Here is a 19,626-nt window from a genome sequence, read left to right on the forward strand (position 1 = left end):
CTAACAGTGGCTGTCCACAAGCTGCTGAGTCGTTCTCAAACCGAGGCCGATCAATTCTCATATTCTAATTTGTCCAATGAATGAACACAAGATTGAGAGGCAGCTCTACAACCTCAGACCCGTCGTCCTCCTGATGTCCAGCAACTTTTCATTACCCGCTTGAAGAACGATGGTACTGGAAATGTCCGAAAGACCCAAAACACAGAGCAACAACCCCGATTTGTGGGCAGCGGAATAACATCAGCTATGTTACTAAAAACACCTGAACACTCAGATCATTCTTTTATTTGCTTTTACTTTCCTCACTGAGTTCATATTTTGACTTCTTTTGATTTTTGCTCCCTGAGTGACACAGAAAGCGTTCTTTCATTTCTTTTTTGTTTTGTTCCATTTGTTAATACGCTGGAGCGAAGATGATGTGCCATGAGTCATCGAGTCAGAGCTGAGTGATCGACTGCAGAAACCCACTAATTGCTCGACTCTCCACCAGCTTTGTAAAAACCTGAGTGTTTGTCTGCCGCTGTCATCTGGCTGCCTTTCACCTCAGAAGCTCGGCGGTCAGCTGCTGCGGACGGCCGATTTTCCTCTAGGCTCTTCTCTGTCCATCATTTTGTCAGCTCTGACAACGACTCTGCGACTCAGGGCGACTGTGCTCTACGCATGGCTGAATGTTTGGTTTGTTTTTTTGTTTCTTTTTCCGTGGGCATGTGTCACCTCTGCGTCTTGGTTGTGAGCTGGCACGGGTGGCCGATATCCCTCTGAGTGGTCGTCGAGCTGGGGTTGAAGTATTCCTCGGCGGTCAGCGCAGCGGGGTTCGTCACCACGGGGGACGACATCTGGGTCACCAGAGCCTGGGCAAAGTGAGGAGTGAATAACATGAATTTACAAAAAAAAGATCCAGCTATAACATGTCGCCGTATTAAAGATAGTGAAGCTTTTACAGCTGTAGAAAAACGACTCTGTTCGCAGGGATGCAAAGGACTATTAATCAATACCAGAGGCTTTTCAAACTCACTTTCTCTGCTATTCTCTGCTCTGTAGAGATTTCAAGGCTTTCCTTTTACCTACTGGCATTTTTTAACAACTCTTTGAAGGAGTCGTGCTCAAGCCAGAAGTTGTGAAAAAATTGATAAAGCGGTTTCTTATTTCACTATTCATTATTACAGCGGCTGGCTCGCTGCATTAATAACTATCTCGGTGTGACGCATGACTAAACCTGTCAAAAGTAGGAACACCCATTCCTGCTACGGGCAAACAAAGAGTTGTGAAACAGAAGACAAAGTGCCTCTTTAAAGTTTACGGCCGATTTTGCTTTGCGGGTCTTTGCAGTGCTAAGCCACAAGCTCAGGATACATTCATTGTCTGTGCACCAATTTTATCTGTTGCCCAAAAGAACTTAATGGCAAATTCAATTTTTTTGGGGTGTGTGTGTGTGTGTGGATGATGATGTGCAGAGGCGACAGGGAGGGGAAGCGAGTGAAGAGCCAGAATACAGAAATAGGAGAAGCAGGGAGGTATGAGTCATTGGTGCTCAGCAGCAGAAACAAATTAAAAAAACATAATCAATATCTGAGAGCGGTTTGGAGCCTCTGCTGTTGACACGGTCGACTCGACAGTCGGGATTCATACACTGCCTGACCATCCAAAGAGGAGGCGATCGAGTTGGGGGCGGGGTAACGCTAACACGAGAAGGTAGGAAATTTCCCTGAAAACAGCGATGACGGTCACAGCGCCGATTGCCGTTCATGTTTCACGTGACGATGTTCAAATCGAGTGTGTGCTCACCCCGTTATTAGGCCCCATGTGCTGTTCTGCAATCCCGAGGAAGTTCTGCAGTGGAGTCTTCCCACCTGCTCAGACACACAGCAGCAGCAACAAGTAAAAAAAATGCACTTATATAATCACAGTACATCCATACAAAATACATGCTGTCCTGTTTGTTTTACACATTTACTTCAGATTACTGCACAGCCCTCTGTGTGGGCTCATTTATCGCCGCTGCAACTGTCCACAGTGTCATTTTGCTCTATAATGCTCTGCTTAGGATGCCTTATTGCATTACATGAAGCTTTTTGTAATGCACTCTTATCTGCTAGGAGCCAGCATGAACCAAACCAAGGCAAGCCAGCTTAATTGAATAGAAGCAAAAAAGGTGGTCTAGCCTAAATATCAGCAGATCTCACAGCAGAACCTGATACGTAACTAATTACGGACTACAGCTGGACAACGAGAATCTCAACATTGTTCTTACTTTTCCTACTTCCACCTCTTGGACTTGACCTTTTCCTGCTCTGAGGCTCTCTCACCCTGCTTTGCTATAGTTCATTAAATCATAGACATATTTCTCCCCCTTTGAAAAAAGTTCAATTCTTTATCTCATCCATGTAAGATGCCAGTTGAATAGCACTTCTTCAAGACAACGATTTTAGTGCTCCAATAAAAAAGAGCGAGGGCATCACTTTTGGAGATGTGTCACCGTCATTATTCTGGGAAACAGGCACAGCAGTAACGGGAGAAAAAAAATCACATTTGTCACACAAATCAAAAGATAATACAAGAATCTTGAGAATATTTGAGGTCTTAACGGCCAATTCCTGCTACGGGACCACATGAGGCATTCGCTCATCACCCAAAATCCAGTCTAAGACATTCAACATGCTTGTCAAACTTTAAAGCGCATTTATTGTAGATGCCTGTGTTCCCTTTTCCCCACTCTATTGTCATCTCAGACCGGCCCTGTCAGCATGTGGGGTGAAGTGGAATCATCTTTTTTTGGCTTAGGAAGGTTCCTGACTGGGTGAAATGACCTGGTGTCCAAATGACACCCTCTTCTATATACTGGCACCTAATTTAGCCATTTCCTGCAGAGACTCAACACTGGCATCTTACAATGGATTTAGAAAAGTTGTTGATTATCATCCCAAACTATAGACTGGGTCAAAATAATTTGTTTTCCTCTGAGAGTGTGTTTGCAGCCCACACACTGTCAGTGAGCTTGTTCCCGCTGCACTTTGGGTAGGAGTGGCACTTATTTCCACATCACCTGGACTTGCAAATGAGGTCACTTCACTTTCGGTGGTGACTAAGAAAACCCTCCCCTGTCTTGAGCTGCATCATTTCCATGACATCACGGTGTGCTCCTAGACATCACGCAGGTGGAAACTTGTCCCTCTCCTGACTAACTATTGAGGAAACAGTGCTTCAAAAATGATGAGTGACGCACCAAATAACCTTTTCAGTTATCCATACACAGGCAACTTTTTATGATTACATGGGTTTAAAAAATTGTTCTATTATTTTACATTTGATTTACATAGTACTAAATCACAACATCAGTTACCTCAATGGGCTTCATATGTAAGGCAAAGAGCCCAGAATAATACAGAGGAAACCCCAACAATCAGATGACTCACTATAAGCAAGTGCTTGATGACAGTGAGGAGGAAAAACTCACTTTTAACAGGACAAAACCTCTGAGGGCTCTGCTTCCCATTCTACCCCAGAAACAACACAAGCCAGCAGTCTGAGAGTTAAGTGCTCTACTGGGGCGATGTGGTACTTGGAGGCCTTTAAGATATGGTGTGTCCTTGTATGTAAATGGACTTCGCATACAGACAAATGAGGATAAAGATTTGTCTTCAAATCAAACTTCTTTCTTGAACAATGAGAATAAACAACTAAATAAGGTGGAAAAATCTAAATTAATTCTGATTCTAATGGTTCAAGTCCCATCTACTTTGAAAAGCTGTATATTGCAAAATACCAAAAGTGAAATCTGCAATCATAAACTCCAGGATCATTCCTAAAATTAGACATCGAGGGGTTTAAAAGATCCACAGTGGAGAAACTCAAAAGCTGCTTTTCATTTAGATCTGAGCACCAAAAAAAAAGTGAGCAGCTTGATAGTGTGTGGTTTGGACGTGGTGGTGCGGTTTGTCTTTATCAAACCAGAAACTGAATAAGTACTAAAAGCAGAGCAAAGGTCCATCACTATATTGTGGTTTTTAAAGCACTGATCTACATTTCAGCCTTTGGTCATCTAATCTGTCTACAGCTGCTGATGATACAGTGTGTGCCTCTTCTAGGATAGATAGATAGCACTTAAAGGTTGTTTTTTTTTTTTTTTTTTAACAGCGTTAACAAAATGATGAAAAGCAGCTCAAGGAAATGGGCAAATGGACCGAGTCTCTGAGAACACTTTCCTCGTGCATATTAGCAGAGCGCAGATGGGGATTGTGACCTGGGAGAGAGGAGCTCTCTCAGAAGAGCGTGTGATGGTTGATCCTGGCTGACAGCGACGGTCCAGGGAGAGCGGGAAACCTGCTAATCCTGTTTGATTTATGATGTGAACCAGAAAATGAGACGGAGCCACCGAGAGAACTTTACGGGCTGTTAGCCGCAGCCTCGGGGTGATCTCATCGAGCTCAGGTGAGAGGGATTAGTCATCGGTGACTCTTCTATCGGACATGTCTCGGCACTTGGACCGCGGGTTACAACGGCGCGGAGGATGTAATGGAGAGATTCAGCTGCAGGGGAACAAAAAAGGCGTGACGACATCCTGATGAAGTGACTTACCTTTTATCTTGTTCTTGTTCTGGTCTGACAGATGGTCGGTTCTGGTCCTGGTAATCAGCTCAACATTGGATGCTGCATACACCTGAAAGAGGAAGACACATAACTCCTTTTTTCTGTTCACGCACACTTTACCACCTCATAGCTATAGCAATAATTCCAAAAAACAACTTGTCACCATACAAGCTATAAAGCAAAACCAAAACCCTTAAAGCCGTGATTTTTGTGCACCCTAGTTGCTAGTCTGCAGTCCGACAAGTCCACAGCAAAATGCAGGAATTCCTCAACAGTGACCATAAAAATCAGGCGCTGATTAAATATTGAGCAGGCTGCTGATACTGAGTTTACACTGACTACACACGACTGAAATAAAGAACTAAAAGCTTCCAGGGGTAGAGCAGTTCTGTATGCGTTGTCTGTTTATGGTTGCGACTCTAAATCAATGAAGCAGAAAATAGACAGCAGTATTTTACTGTAGAGCCCATCTGAAGGGCTTTTAAACCCACCGGTGACAGATGGCCCGGTAGTCTGACACTTGCCACCCATCGATCCCTCGAGGGGGACAAAGAAAACAAATGGGGTCAAGGTAACATGGTAATGTATTTTTTTTAACTTGATTTGAGAGGCCATCTGGTCTTTTGGGTGCTGCTGAATCTTGATCAATGGGTTTTTTTTTAAAGCATGAAACAACTCTGGATTTTATTCATTCAGGAATTGAAATCCTTCAAGTTAAGTGAACTTTCATGGAATATCAACCTGAATATCAAATATCAAACAGTGGCTGGGCTTTCTCTGGACAGTGCGAGAGATAAGCGAGCCGCTTACCTTTGCTTCATATCCATTCACCGTCTCGGTCTTCTCGCTCCTCCATCCCAGGATGCCCGTCTTGTTCCTGCAACACAGTTTCAGCACATCCCAGGTCATCTCTCTCACGTCTCAAAGCCATAATAAAGCAGCGTTGGGTTACATCTAAGCTCAAGGACACAGTACCCAGGAGAGGAAGCTCAAAAAACAAGTTTCCTCACAAGAGGAATCCTGAAGACGCTGGCCTTGTTTGTCACCAGTGAAGACGAGCAGTTCAGTGTGCAATTAGCAAACCTGCCAGAAGTCAGCGAGCCATATTGCATCTTCGTGATTTATTCGTGCCACTGAATTCCTCAAAGCACAAAAACTCACTTTTCAAGGCTGGTTAATCCATTCAATTCAGCTTTATTTCAAGTTTATTAGTGAAACAATATCAGATTTATTTATTTTTTTATTTTATCAGTGACATTTGGGAGAATTCTCCTAAGGGTTGTTACTCAAAAAGCTGTCACGCCTGTCTCCCATCCTACTTTGTTTAGATTTTCGTCAACAACAACTGTACGGGCTGTTTGGAAATTTGCTCCTCTGTGGATAAGCTGTTATAATTATCAAAAGATTTAGTTTAATGGAAAATACTGGCAATCTCACAAGCCTGAACTGTACTTTGCAAAATGTTAGCATGCTAAATAGTATAAACAAGGCCAGAACTACTAAAAAAACAAAAAAACAAACTAGCATCGTTTTGTTTAAGTGCAACATCACAGACTAACTTGCAGCCTGTTGCATTTTTGTAAATGATTTTTGGCCAAACAGACCCCAAGAGGACCAGCGCTAAACACGAATGCAAACGACTGCCAAGGCATACGATAATCTTCCATCCACTTCTCAAGGTAGTTTATCTTATATATACACTGAAGTAACGGAAAAATATGTCTTTCAAGCTAATATACACGACAGTCCTTTTATGTCCCTTGGCAAGTGGCACATGAATTTGTCTCAATCAGGGAAAGCCTGTAGCCTAAGCATACCGTTTCCTCTGCTAGCCAGCTGTCAAGGTCCTTGTCATGGGTTCCCAAAACTTTGAATCCAACTTTTAAAACAGTAAAACTGCAGCGCTGTATTTTTTGTGTGCAAAGTTGCGTAGAGACGTAATAACTCCAGAGCTTTGAGGTGTCCCTGTCTAGGATGCTTGACGAAGCGGTTTGCTGTAAAGCATCCCAAATACATTACTGGACAGGAATGCTGACAGAGCAAAATGCACAGAGGTGACACCGAGGTGCAAGTCTGACAGTGAGATAATTACCCCACCCCACCCTCAACCTCTCCTCGCTCACTTCTTGGAGTCATTTGTCTCTCTGCCTTCTTTCTCACTTTTAATCTGTTAACATTCACTTCCTGCCGCCGCTGCCTTTCCATCACTCGCCTATCTATCACCGTCTTCCTCTTTTTCCCCTCCTGCCACAAAAAAAGATCAAATATCTCTTACTTCTGGCTTCTGTATTGTGCTTTCCCGCCCACAGCCTTGCTACCCATTCATCTTTCCCTCCATTTTTCTTATTGTGTGCCTTCCCCTCATACCTCCACGTCCCAGCGTTGGTTCTGTCCCTCGCTCTCATTCCTTTTTTGTTTCATCTCTTTACATTTTCTCTTCTCCATCCCTCTCTGTCCAAACAAAACTCCCTCTTCCGTTACCCCCGTCCTTTCCTCTCTGTCACATCAATCTTATCTCTCCAACCAACCAGAATAGGATGAATTTTGTCCTCCATGACCCCCCCTGCCTCCCCCCAGCTCGGTCCACTCTTCTCTCCACCTTATGTCCGGCCTGTCTCTTGTCCAAGTCTTTTTGTCTTTTCCCACCACTGCATTTTACTTGTTTACAGGCGCCCCCAGCTCGATTCAGGCAGCCAGAAGCTAATTTGTTCCTTCACATCAAGCGTAGTCCTGCAAATTTATTTGGGCACTTTTTGCCTTTTGAGGTTACACAGAGACAGAAAGGATGAAGAAGCGAGTAGTTAAATTAAAATACAATGATTACTATTGACCCAGTGTGACTGCAACTGAATTACAAGACAGCTGCTGCTATTTGAACATTGTTTTTACTTCTTTCAAAAGCTCTGCAGTCTTAGTTTAAACTACAGCGGGATTTTAGAATAACTATTTTAATGCACTTTTGCGATAGGAACATATTCCCAGATTTTTGGATATACAATATTCCAAAAATATGTGCTCTTCAATGAAATTTAACAGTTTGTTCTATGCGACTTTTTCTTGTGTCCATTTCCTCCCACTGCTGCAGCTTTGGTTTGTATTTTCCTACACTTTTGACAGCCACCAGAGAACGTGCCTGAACTTGTTCCACTCAGCTGTGGGTTGCAGTGTAGGAGGCAGCAACAGAGAAACGCTGACAGAAATTCAACTCTAACAACAAAAGAGTGATTTTTCTCCACTGGGGAAAAAACAAAACAAATCAAAAAAAAAAAAAGAACAACAGATTAATGGAGCAAGTCCTGTGGCTGAGCTAAAGCTATTTATTAGCTTTGATTTTTCACATCCTGTATATTTTTGTTCAGTACATAGCAGTATTTCTTCTGACCTCTCGAACGCGATGTTGCGGGTGTCCAGCTGCGTGGTCACCACTGGGGCAGACAGCCGGGCCGCTACCTGCTCGTCAGTGGGCTGCATTACTCCCAGAAGGCCCAACCCGGCTGTGGTGCTGCTGCAGGCACCACCCTTCCCCCTGCCCGGCGAGAGCGCTGTGAGGGATGACACGCACAAGGTCTCACAGAACACCAGCTGCCTGTCGTGGTCGACCTCCATCACCTCTGCGCTGGAGTCTGAGAGAAAGACAGGGAGAGAAGGGAAGAGAAAAGTTGAGAGCTTTTCAGTGAGGTGAGGAAGTCCACAAATCTGTGATGCTTAGACAGGCAGACAGACAGATAGATACCTGCCTGATACCAAGTCAATACAGGGCCAGTATTGCCGATACCAATATCAATACCGATACTTATAACTTATAAAGGGAGCTCATGAAGGGGAGACCAGTGTGTCATGATTTATGAGCTAAATCATCATCAACAGTTCAGTGAGCTACGTACTGAACTTGGAGGATAGAAATAAGTATCAATCCTACTGTGCTACATACCATTACCAACGCTGGTAAACACACGATCGATTATTGGATCGATCCCCCATCTCTACTTCCCACTACGGGAGATTTAAAGGATACATATTGGAGATAAATTTAGGGAACACAATTATCGTCTTGGTTTATGAGAATCATTTGAAATCAATACCAGCTTCATGCCTTTGTGATCAATAAAGCCACAGGAAGCAGCGAGTTAGTTTAGCTTAGCTTAGCACAAAAACAGGAGGAAACAGCTAGCTTTGCTCTCTACTCATTTTGATATTAAACCGTGTTTGTTTCACTTATGCAAATAATTCTCAGCAAAAACGCAATGAAAGAAAAATTCAAATTGAATTGTGCTTTTGTTGTTCTCACGTCGCCCAGTTTCATCTGTCTTTCACCTCCATTTTTAAATATCAGCACTAGTCAGTGTGGTTTTCTTTGAATGCATTTTGACACACTGCGTGCACCTCACACAGAGCGAGCCAGTCGAGCTCAAACTCTCACCCTGTCCCTTGAAAATGAAGCTCCGGTTTCCTCTCTGCCAGGTCATCTGTTCAAATCCCATCAGGGTGGTGTCAACACGGAGACACTGACCACTCTTCCAAACTCTGTATGTGTCACTGGGGCAGATGCGAGACACCAGGGGCACTAAGGACGAATACAGAAACTCTTTGACTCAAACCATGCTGATCAAGGTCTCAGTTTTCTTTTTTGTATTTGAATTTTTTTAATTTAAGCCATTCTAACCTACACATACAATACAAATGCTTTTCTGACATGCAACTGAAAAAAGGTGTCTTTAGCCTAAGAGGCAGATAAAATTAATAGATCTGACTGGCTGGTACTGGCTTTTACTGGATCACTGGACACAAGGACTGGACTCACCCCAGCTGGTAAACTCCCATTTCATCTCCACATAGAAGTCTTGGGCCTGCTTAGGGTGGAGGAGGAGGAGGAGGAGGAGGAGAGCGGAGACAGAGAGAGAAAGGAATAAAAATGAGAAAACACTGAGCATCGATAAAGAGGAAGATACGGAGGGAGAGTTGTGGAGAGTGATGAAGTTAAAGATTAACAGACAGAGGGAGGAGAATACCGATGTGCAGGAGGAGAGAAAAAAAGAAGTAAAGCAAATAAATGCAGCAGGGATGTCTGTGCCAAAGATGAAGGGACTGGAAACTGGAAGTGTCTGCATATGTGTGTGTGTGTGTTAATAATAGAAGTGATGGATGGAGGGATGGAGAGGACAATAATGTGGGTGAGAGCAGCGGCAGATGAAGAAGGATGAGATGTGTGTAACGCTCGCGGGTTCGTGTGCGAGTGCGTTTGAGTGCCAGTGCTCCTTGCTGTTTTCACAGTGTGAGGGTGTTGTGTCTGCCATGAGAGTATGCCGAAGTGTGTGCATAACTGTGTGTATCAGGGAGCCGGCAGGAGCAGATACACAGGAAGTCAGACAGTTTGGAGGCACATCCCTGCATCGCTGTCACTGTTTTGTGCAGCAGCTCCAACACAATCTGCTGCTGCAGGCTTCTAACCATTAACCTCCTGTACGGGCAGCCTCGGCATGTCCATCACTGCTTTTGTGCCTTCAAACAGGGCAATCCTGAGGTCCTTAGGAAACAGCTATGAGTCAGATTAGAGGGAGAGAGCGCTTTGCAACATGGAGACATATTCTTTGAGTGTACCGCTCTTGTTAAAGAAAGCTATTAATGTAAATGACCTTTAAATTTGGTAAATATTTTTATGTTTGTTTGAAAGGTACTTCGGTTTTATTTTGAAATCCATGCTTTTATTTTTGAAACAGGAAACTGGCGTAAAACCGTTAAAGGGCTGTTAGTAACGTTTCTTTTAGGATATGGTAAATAGTGTGCCTTAAAGTGAAAAATATGTACGTTTCCTTTGCCAATTAGTACCTGGCTGACAGTGGCACAAGGTTTGTTAATGTTTCCTTTAACGGAATAAGTTACATGCAATCAAAATGTCGTTTAATAGAGTTTATGTTGTTAACCTTGACCTTGACCTTTATGTATAGTTGTAAGTTAGTGAGGTGATATAATGAATTGAGTGATGTAAATTTGATGTATATGCTATATGTGAGCAGGAGAAATTTGTTTCCTTTGTTGTTATGGTATTAATATTGCTGGTTTTGTTTTGCTCCTAGCTCTTACGGTGTCTTCACTGAATGTTTCAATAAAAACATTTCCAATAAAACCTCTGTGAAGCATCAGTATAAGAGACCATCATTCAGCCAGGGATGCTACAGTAAGAGCTTAGCCTCACGAGTTTCACCTGATTGCCAAAGTCTATGATGAAAGAAGAGGGATTCATTGTGATGGTCTAAATGTGACACTCGCTCAAAATGGAAGCATCTCAGATATTAACTGCAGAAGCAGAAGGCTCAGATCAAATAAAAGACATCTGTCAAGCAAGCAAGGATGAGGAACTTCGCAGATCTGATCGCCCAAGAAATCCCACGGAGAAGATGCTTGCATTTCAGAGAGAGGAGGCACACAAAAGGGAGAAGCGGCTCATGCACCTTTATGATCAATGGAAGATCCAGGCACGTAAGGCAAGAAATCAGCTAAAGCTAGACATTCCAGAGAGTGAAATCGCAGCTCTCATTGATATCTTAGAGAAATGCATGAATGATATTACGGACATTTATGTACAAATCAGAGATCACCTCACACCATCCAGTGAAACGAGACGTCGCGTTGATGCATGTGAGGCCGTAACAAAGGACATTATTAAAATTGCATATGAAAGAATATCAGGCATAGACGAAGACTATGATAGTGAAGCAGTCAAAGAACGCCTTCGTGAGCTCCTTAACAGAGACTATGCTCATTCCATATATGGATCCACAGTTTCACCTCCAAGTCAACACACTATAGACTCCATTGTCGCAGTAAAAAGAGCAGATGCTGCAGCAGAATTAGCAGCAAAGGAAGCAGAATATGAGTTGTTATTGGCGGAAGGAAAACAAAAAGAAAGGATCCAGCTCTTAGTAGAGCAACAGAAAAGGGATCTTGAAGCTCAAAAACATGAACTAGAAAGACTAAGAGCTGAAAAGGATATAAGAGCAGCACGAGCAAGATTGTCAATTTACAACCAAGACGTAATGCAGGAGGGCAGCTTATGCTCTGCTAACAGCAAACTAAGGAACCAGGAACATATGCACCCACATCAAGCTGTGTCTCTGGCTCCAGTTCAGCATCTCATAAAATTTCCAGCTTCACCTCCACAAACAGATGTGTCCCACTTAGCTCAAGCAGTACAAGACAGCATAGCCATGAACAGACTTCCAATGCCAGAGCCACCTGTATTCACCGGCGACCCAATCCAGTTCATTGAATGGAAATCTTCATTCATATCTCTCATAGATAAAAGGAACATATGTTCAGCTGACAAACTGCATTACTTGAGAAGATATGTGGGAGGTCCTGCACGAAAGACACTTGATGGTATCTTTTACAGGGAGGATGATGAAGCGTATAAGGATGCATGGGATCGCCTTAATAGCAGGTACGGTCAACCATTCGTCTTGCAGAGAGCTTTCAGAGAAAAACTAGCTAGCTGGCCAAAGATCCACTCAAAGGATGCAGAACAACTCAGAGCATTTGCCGACTTCTTACATGCATGTCAGCAAGCCATGCCTCATATTAAAGGGCTGGACATTCTGAATGACTGTGAAGAGAACCAAAAGCTGGTCCAAAAGTTACCTGAGTGGGCAGCTTCAAGGTGGAACCGCAAGGTGACCCAGTTTATGAAGGACAGACAGGAATTTCCAGCCTTTCAGGACTTTGTCAACTTCATGTCATTAGAAGCAGAGATTGCCTGTAACCCAGTAACTTCCCTCCATGCATTACGTTTATCAGACTTACCTGCAGAGAAACATCATCTGAAAGAAAGGAAAAATAAATCTACTGTTCTTCATACACAGACACTTACAGAGAATGAGAAGAATGTACCATCCAAGACAAGTTTAAAGCCCCCTTGTACATTCTGTCATGATAACAAACACCGCCTACATAGTTGTCCAGAGTTTAAAGGAACGCCTCTGGAAGAGAAAAGAAAGTATGTAAGGGAAAACAAACTCTGCTATGGTTGTCTGAAACCAGGCCATAATGTTAAAGACTGCCGCCACAGACACTTATGTGATATCTGTAAGGGACGACACCCAACTTTCCTTCATGACGACAGATATTCCAACATGAATCCTGTGTTAGCCCCTAATCAGAATACAGACGAAGCAGTTACGAGATTGTCTCTCAATACAGAGACTGAGCACACATCTACGACTACATCCATGATTTTGCCAGTCTGGGTTTCCTCTTCCAACAACCCAGGAATAGAAAGGCTTGTCTATGCTCTGCTTGACACCCAGAGTGACACTGTGTTTATTGATGAAGATGTTAGTCGTAGCTTGACAACCAAGACCTATCCTGTAAGGCTAAAGCTAACCACCATGATCGGAAAGGACACAGTAACACACAGTGAAAGAGTCTCAGGTCTCAGAGTGCGTGGCTATACCTCCACAAATCACATTGATCTCCCTCCTGCCTATACCAAAGACTGCATACCAGTGAATCGAAGGCACATTCCTACCAGTGAAACGGCGAGGCATTGGAATCATCTCAAAGCAATAGCAGATGATATTCCGCCACATTTAGACTGTGAAGTTGGTCTTCTAATAGGTTATAACTGCTCACAGGCACTAGCACCAAGACAGGTCATCCTAGGAAGAGATAATGAACCTTATGCAGTCTGCACAGACCTAGGATGGAGCATCATAGGCTGCTCACCACCTCACCTTGAATCTCCTCCTGTTGCCAACATATGCCATAGAGTAACTGTCAAAGAGCTTCCTCCAGTGACGCCATCCGATGCCATTAAAGTACTTGAGTCTGACTTTAAGGACATCAGCAAGGACAGCAGAACAGTGTCTCAAGATGACATCCTCTTCCTGAATATGCTAAAGGAAAGCATTTACATGAACACCCATGGTCACTATGAGATGCCTCTCCCTTTTAAAGAGAGACCCTACCTTCCCAACAACAAGCAGTTAGCTATCATCCGGCTCAACCATCTCAAACGAAAGCTGCTGAACAACAAGAACTACAAGACTCACTACGTAACGTTTTTGAATGAGGTAATTAAAAACAATGATGCTGAAGAAGTTCTCTGTGAAGAGAAGGAAGGCGAAACATGGTATATTCCACACCACGGAGTTTATCATTCCAAAAAACCAGAGAAGCTCAGAGTGGTTTTTGATTGCTCGGCTAAGTACAAGGGAACTTGCCTAAATGATCATCTCCTGTCGGGCCCCGATTTGACAAATACTCTAACTGGTGTTCTTATCAGATTTCGACAGAACCATGTTGCTCTGATGTGCGACATCGAAAGGATGTTTCATCAGTTTCATGTGTGCGAAGCGGATAGAGACTACCTACGTTTCCTGTGGTGGAAGGATGGAAACTTCAGTGTGGAGCCGCAGGAATTCCGTATGAAAGTTCACCTTTTCGGTGCTGCATCTTCACCGGGATGTGCCAACTATGGGTTGAAACATCTCGCTAAGGAGAACGAGAGCCTGTTTCCTCTGGGCTCCCAATTCATTATGAGGGACTTCTATGTGGATGATGGTGTCACAAGCATAGCAGATGTAGATGAGGCTATTCAGCTTGCAAAAGAAGCCCAAAGGCTCTGTGCTATGGGTGGTCTGCGACTACACAAATTTGTGTGTAACAATGCGAAGGTGCTTGAGAGTATAGCACCATCTGAGCGTGCCACTGAAGTAAAGGCTCTTGATCTTGCCTTTAGTGATTCATCGCTGGAAAGAGCCTTAGGAATCCACTGGCACATTGAGTCAGACAGTTTCAGGTTCCATGCCCGTTTGAAGGACCAACCAGAAACCAGGCGTGGTATACTATCCACTGTTGCCTCTCTTTATGACCCACTTGGGCTTATTGCTCCTTTCCTGCTAACTGGGAAAAGGGTTCTTCAAGAAATGTGTAGGCATGGTACAGGTTGGGATGACCCACTCATCAGTAAACTGCAACCAGTCTGGAGATCCTGGAAGAGTGATCTGGCAAATTTGGATAAAATCACCATACCCCGATGCTATGTACCAGCTGACTTTGGAAAGGTCACAAAGAGAGAGCTACATCACTTCTCTGATGCAAGCACGTATGGTTATGGCCAGTGCTCATATTTGAGACATGTGAATGAAAATGGAACTGTTCATTGTGCTCTGATTATGGCAAAGTCCAGAGTTGCTCCAATCAAAGCTGTGACCATCCCCAGGTTAGAACTGACTGCTGCTGTTGTATCAGTTGCAGCAAGCAATACTCTAAAGGAAGAACTGGGAATTTCAGGGATTGATGAATACTTCTGGACAGACTCCAAGGTTGTACTGGGGTACATTAACAACGAGGCACGCCGCTTCCACACATTTGTATCAAATAGGATTCAGAAAATACATCTCAGTACAACTCCTCAGCAGTGGCGATATGTTTCTACTGACAAGAATCCTGCAGACCTTGCATCGAGAGGTTCTAGTGCAAGCAAGCTTCTGACATCGAACTGGTTTACTGGACCCAAGTTCTTATGGGAGAAAGAGGTATCACCAGAGGTAGAGGTAATCCCAGAAATCCCAGTTGGGGACCCTGAAGTTAAAAGGGTTCGAGCACTAAATTTGGAGTCTGCAGAACAAGTGACTCTTTCAGACCGCTTGTCAAAGTTTTCTTCATGGTGTAAGGTCAAACAAGCTGTTGCGCGACTTCTTCGCCGAGCCAAGAGGGACAAGTCAACAAGTCACAGCACAGTTCAGGAGCGAGAGGATGCACAGTGCATCATTATAAGAGATTTACAGAGACGAGTGTATCCAGATGAGATCCAGCTACTTAGTAATGGCTTACAACTTTCACGCCAGAGTAAACTGTTTCGACTGGATGCCTTTCTTGACAAAGATGGAATCCTCAAGGTGGGAGGAAGACTGAAAAATGCATCTCTCCCTGCCTCTCAGAAACATCCAATGATCATTCCAAAGGACCACCACATAACGAGGATGATAATAGCTCATCATCATGAACAGGTTAAACACCAAGGAAGGGGTATAACCATCAACGAGATCAGATCAAATGGATACTGGATCCCAGGAATGAACAGAGCTGTTGCATCTTATGTGCATCAGTGTGTCAAATGCAGGAAACTCAGGGGATCAGTGGAAGAGCAGCGAATGGCAGACCTGCCATCTGAGCGGGTGGATCCATCTCCACCTTTCACTTATTGCGGAATGGACTGTTTTGGGCCATTTTTTACAAAGCAAGGGCGTAAGGTGAATAAACGTTATGGTCTGCTTTTCACATGCCTTTGTTGTAGAGCAATTCACATTGAAATGGTGAATGATATGTCAGCAGATGCCTTCATTAATGGCCTCCGATGTTTTGTTTCCATAAGAGGAGCAGTACGAAAAATAAGATGTGACCAAGGAAGCAATTTTGTTGGAGCTAAGAATGAAATGTATAATGCGCTGAAACAGATGGATGTCAATCGTCTGACTGCATTCTTGGCTGAGAGGCAGTGCGACTTCATTATGAATGCTCCCCATTCAAGCCATGTTGGAGGTGTCTGGGAGAGACAGATCAGAACAGTAAGAAATGTACTTCGGTCCACTCTTTCACTCTCACCTGGAAGATTAGATGATGCCTGTTTGAGGACATTGTTTTACGAAGCAATGTCTATTGTGAACAGCCGTCCACTCACTGTGGATAACCTGAATGATCCAAATGGTCCAGAACCGCTGACTCCTAATCACCTACTCACTATGAAACCCACTGGAGCCTTACCACCTCCTGGGACGTTCATCAGAGAAGACATGTATGCTCGTAAGAGATGGCGTCATATCCAGTATCTAGCAGAGCAATTCTGGAACCGCTGGAGAAGAGAGTATCTCTCTAATATTGCCACTAGACAACGTTGGCATATTTCTAGAAGGAATCTGAAAGTTGGTGACATAGTCATCGAAAGGATGGATGATCTGCCACGGAACGAGTGGAGATTAGCCAGAGTTGAAGAAACAGTCGCTGATAAAGATGGGCTTGTGAGGAAAGTTAAGATTCGTCTTGGAGACCAGAAAATGAAAAGGGAGGGTCAATGTTCTGGCAAGCCATCTATTGTTGAACGGCCCATTCAGAAACTGATCTTGCTTTTAGAGGCTGTCTAAGACAACGACTATATCCTTTATTGTATGAAGACTTGTGGACATTACCTGCAGGCTCATGCATGGATAATTCTTTGTTTTCGTTATGTAAAAGGCCTTGTGGTTAAGGTCATTTGTTTTTAAAAATCATTCGTGTTATAATTCTCCCTTTTGTTAAAACACCCATGATTTGGTGGGAGTGTAAATGACCTTTAAATTTGGTAAATATTTTTATGTTTGTTTGAAAGGTACTTCGGTTTTATTTTGAAATCCATGCTTTTATTTTTGAAACAGGAAACTGGCGTAAAACCGTTAAAGGGCTGTTAGTAACGTTTCTTTTAGGATATGGTAAATAGTGTGCCTTAAAGTGAAAAATATGTACGTTTCCTTTGCCAATTAGTACCTGGCTGACAGTGGCACAAGGTTTGTTAATGTTTCCTTTAACGGAATAAGTTACATGCAATCAAAATGTCGTTTAATAGAGTTTATGTTGTTAACCTTGACCTTGACCTTTATGTATAGTTGTAAGTTAGTGAGGTGATATAATGAATTGAGTGATGTAAATTTGATGTATATGCTATATGTGAGCAGGAGAAATTTGTTTCCTTTGTTGTTATGGTATTAATATTGCTGGTTTTGTTTTGCTCCTAGCTCTTACGGTGTCTTCACTGAATGTTTCAATAAAAACATTTCCAATAAAACCTCTGTGAAGCATCAGTATAAGAGACCATCATTCAGCCAGGGATGCTACAATTAATACCTTCAGAAAGAATCTCGTGGGAAAAGCAAATTTGCATGTAAATTTGAAAAAGACTTATTTACATTTCAAATGCATTTATAGCTTCCATATTTATCAACCACATAGCTTGCACACTTATTTCATGAACCTGTGCGCTACAGCACGTGTGTGTGCTTATGGGTGCTTGTGTGAAATCGCACTTGGCGCAGTCGCTCCAGCAGGACGGGGATGCCCGCCAGTCTCTTGGCAGTCCTCTGGTAGTCACGGTAACGAAGCACGAGACGCACCAGCTCCGGATCTCTGGTACTCACCGCCTCCTGAAGAACTGAGAGGGAGAGTAAAACAGAACCAGTCACTCAGGCTTCATCTAAAATTTATGTACATGAACAATTTAAAGGGGGCAGCGAGAACTGACAAAACTGAAGTGGGCCAAAGGAGAAGCTGGAACCACCAATTACTGCGTCTCACCCATCATTGATCAGCTGTCCTTACACTTGAACAGCACACCTTGTGAGTTGAACTATCACACACACGCTATATTATCTGGTGTGTGTATTTGTGTGACATTTTAAAGATGCAACGATCACACAGGCATGATGCTTGTTTGGTTAGCGTGCTGATATAACGTCTTCCTTTGTTTCACACAGCCAGGCAAATAATGCAATGGAGAACTGCTCTTGGTAGCATTAGTTTCACATTTACAACTAGAAGAGCAGCTCTATTTTCTGGCCTAATGTAAAAAAAAAAAAGAAGCAGTTTTACTAGTGTGGTATGCGTCAGGGGGGAAAAGCCACAAAAAAGAGAGGAGATGACAGCAAAAACAAGAAACTTAAGGTGAGATCATATTTTTGGGCACAAATGGAAAAATAAAAGTTACAAAAAAAGAACTGATTTCAAACTCCATTATCTTCCCACTGCAAGAGCACAAAACCAAAATTTGAATGTGCCAGCAGAGATGAGATTTTGGTTTTCATCTTCCAAACAAAAAAAGGAAAAAAAAAGAAAGAAGAAAAAGCCCCCCCCCCCCAAAAGATGTACGATAAAATGTATTATAAGGTCACTAAGTTTCCAAAATGTACCACCACCCTCCAGATACAGCTTATGCATGCTGTGCACTGCTCGCATTACCACAAATAAACTCCACACAGCATGTGCACTCACTCACCTGTCCATCCGTTGCGGTTCTCCTTGCTAACGTCAGCGCCGTGCTGCAGCAGGACCCTGGCGCAGTCCAGGTGGCCCAGCGTGACAGCGAGGTGAAGAGGAGTACGACCGCGAGGGTCCAGAGACTCTAAATCGGTCTGGATGCAAAAATAGAAGGCGGAGGAAGATGTTAAAATCCTAAATGTATAAATTAAGCAGGATCTATTTGAGTGGGAATTGGGGTTAATTGTGTATCAATGTAACGCTCTTGTGGCTCAGATAGAGGAGTGGCAACAGAAAAACATATAATAGAGACACAACTGTGCCGGTAGCAGCAGAAAGATGCGGGGAGAGACAGGTGCTAATTGATCTGTCACCACTCCTGGCTGGGCACTACACTTCTGTACTCCACTTATTTTCTGGGCTGGATGTGTTGGGTTTGGGTAAACACAGAGTGTACTACCTGCTTTGTTAAACAGGCCTCTGGACACACACCCACAAACACACGTATCACACAACATTTTATGTGTTATACTGTCTGCTGCTCCTGAACACTTGAAAAATAAAGTTTCAGAGAGTGTTCCAGTATGAGTCTTGGTGAAAAAAAACATGTGGGCAGGTAACAGAAATAAGCGTCTCTTTTCAACCTGCTGTGCAATTAAGCAAAAATATATAACCTACAGCCTCTTTGTCACCAAAAATACACTTTTTTTTTTCTTAGTAAGCTTTTACAGCTTGAGGCTACACTTCAGCTCTCAGCTCTCCACTCTGAATTTAGAAGCATGTCAACAAGGCCTCATTAGGCAGCCATACTACATTAGTGTTAATCTTTTCACATCAATCATACCAGTGCTTTGATACAGAAAATTAAAAGGCAGGAGGCTTTTAAAGCCCTCAAATGTGAAAAGTGTGGTAGAAAGCAACTGCCAGTTTTAGATGCTCATAAGGCTAGCTCGCTGCAGCCTCTGCTATTTGGTACAGCTTTCAAACAAACAAATAAAGTGTTCCTGGAGTAAGAAGTAGGAAGTGTTACCTGCTTTATCA

The 19,626-nt window shown here is 43.2% G+C and overlaps 1 protein-coding gene across 3 annotated transcripts in view; it reads right to left on the bottom strand.

Annotated features, from left to right (window-relative positions):
- ankrd13b (ankyrin repeat domain 13B) overlaps positions 1–19,626 on the bottom strand; it is a 46,342-nt gene that overhangs the window by 8,992 nt on the left and 17,724 nt on the right. For 2 of the 3 annotated variants that reach the window (XM_084950781.1, XM_084950780.1), the window contains exons 3-11: positions 18,605–18,740; positions 17,640–17,764; positions 9,389–9,437; positions 9,008–9,151; positions 7,970–8,210; positions 5,398–5,464; positions 4,576–4,657; positions 1,786–1,850; positions 715–851 (exon numbers count right to left, since the gene is read on the bottom strand). In XM_084950781.1, coding sequence (XP_084806907.1) covers positions 715–851; positions 1,786–1,850; positions 4,576–4,657; positions 5,398–5,464; positions 7,970–8,210; positions 9,008–9,151; positions 9,389–9,437; positions 17,640–17,764; positions 18,605–18,740 — 1,046 coding nt within the window. The remainder of the gene's footprint in view (positions 1–714; positions 852–1,785; positions 1,851–4,575; positions 4,658–5,397; positions 5,465–7,969; positions 8,211–9,007; positions 9,152–9,388; positions 9,438–17,639; positions 17,765–18,604; positions 18,741–19,626) is intronic. The other variant, XM_084950782.1, reaches the window with a different exon arrangement.

The sequence above is a fragment of the Perissodus microlepis genome, chromosome 14, assembly GCF_051167445.1.
Source record: "Perissodus microlepis isolate ML-2025 ecotype Zambia chromosome 14, ASM5116744v1, whole genome shotgun sequence".
NCBI classification, from domain to species: Eukaryota; Metazoa; Chordata; class Actinopteri; order Cichliformes; family Cichlidae; genus Perissodus; species Perissodus microlepis.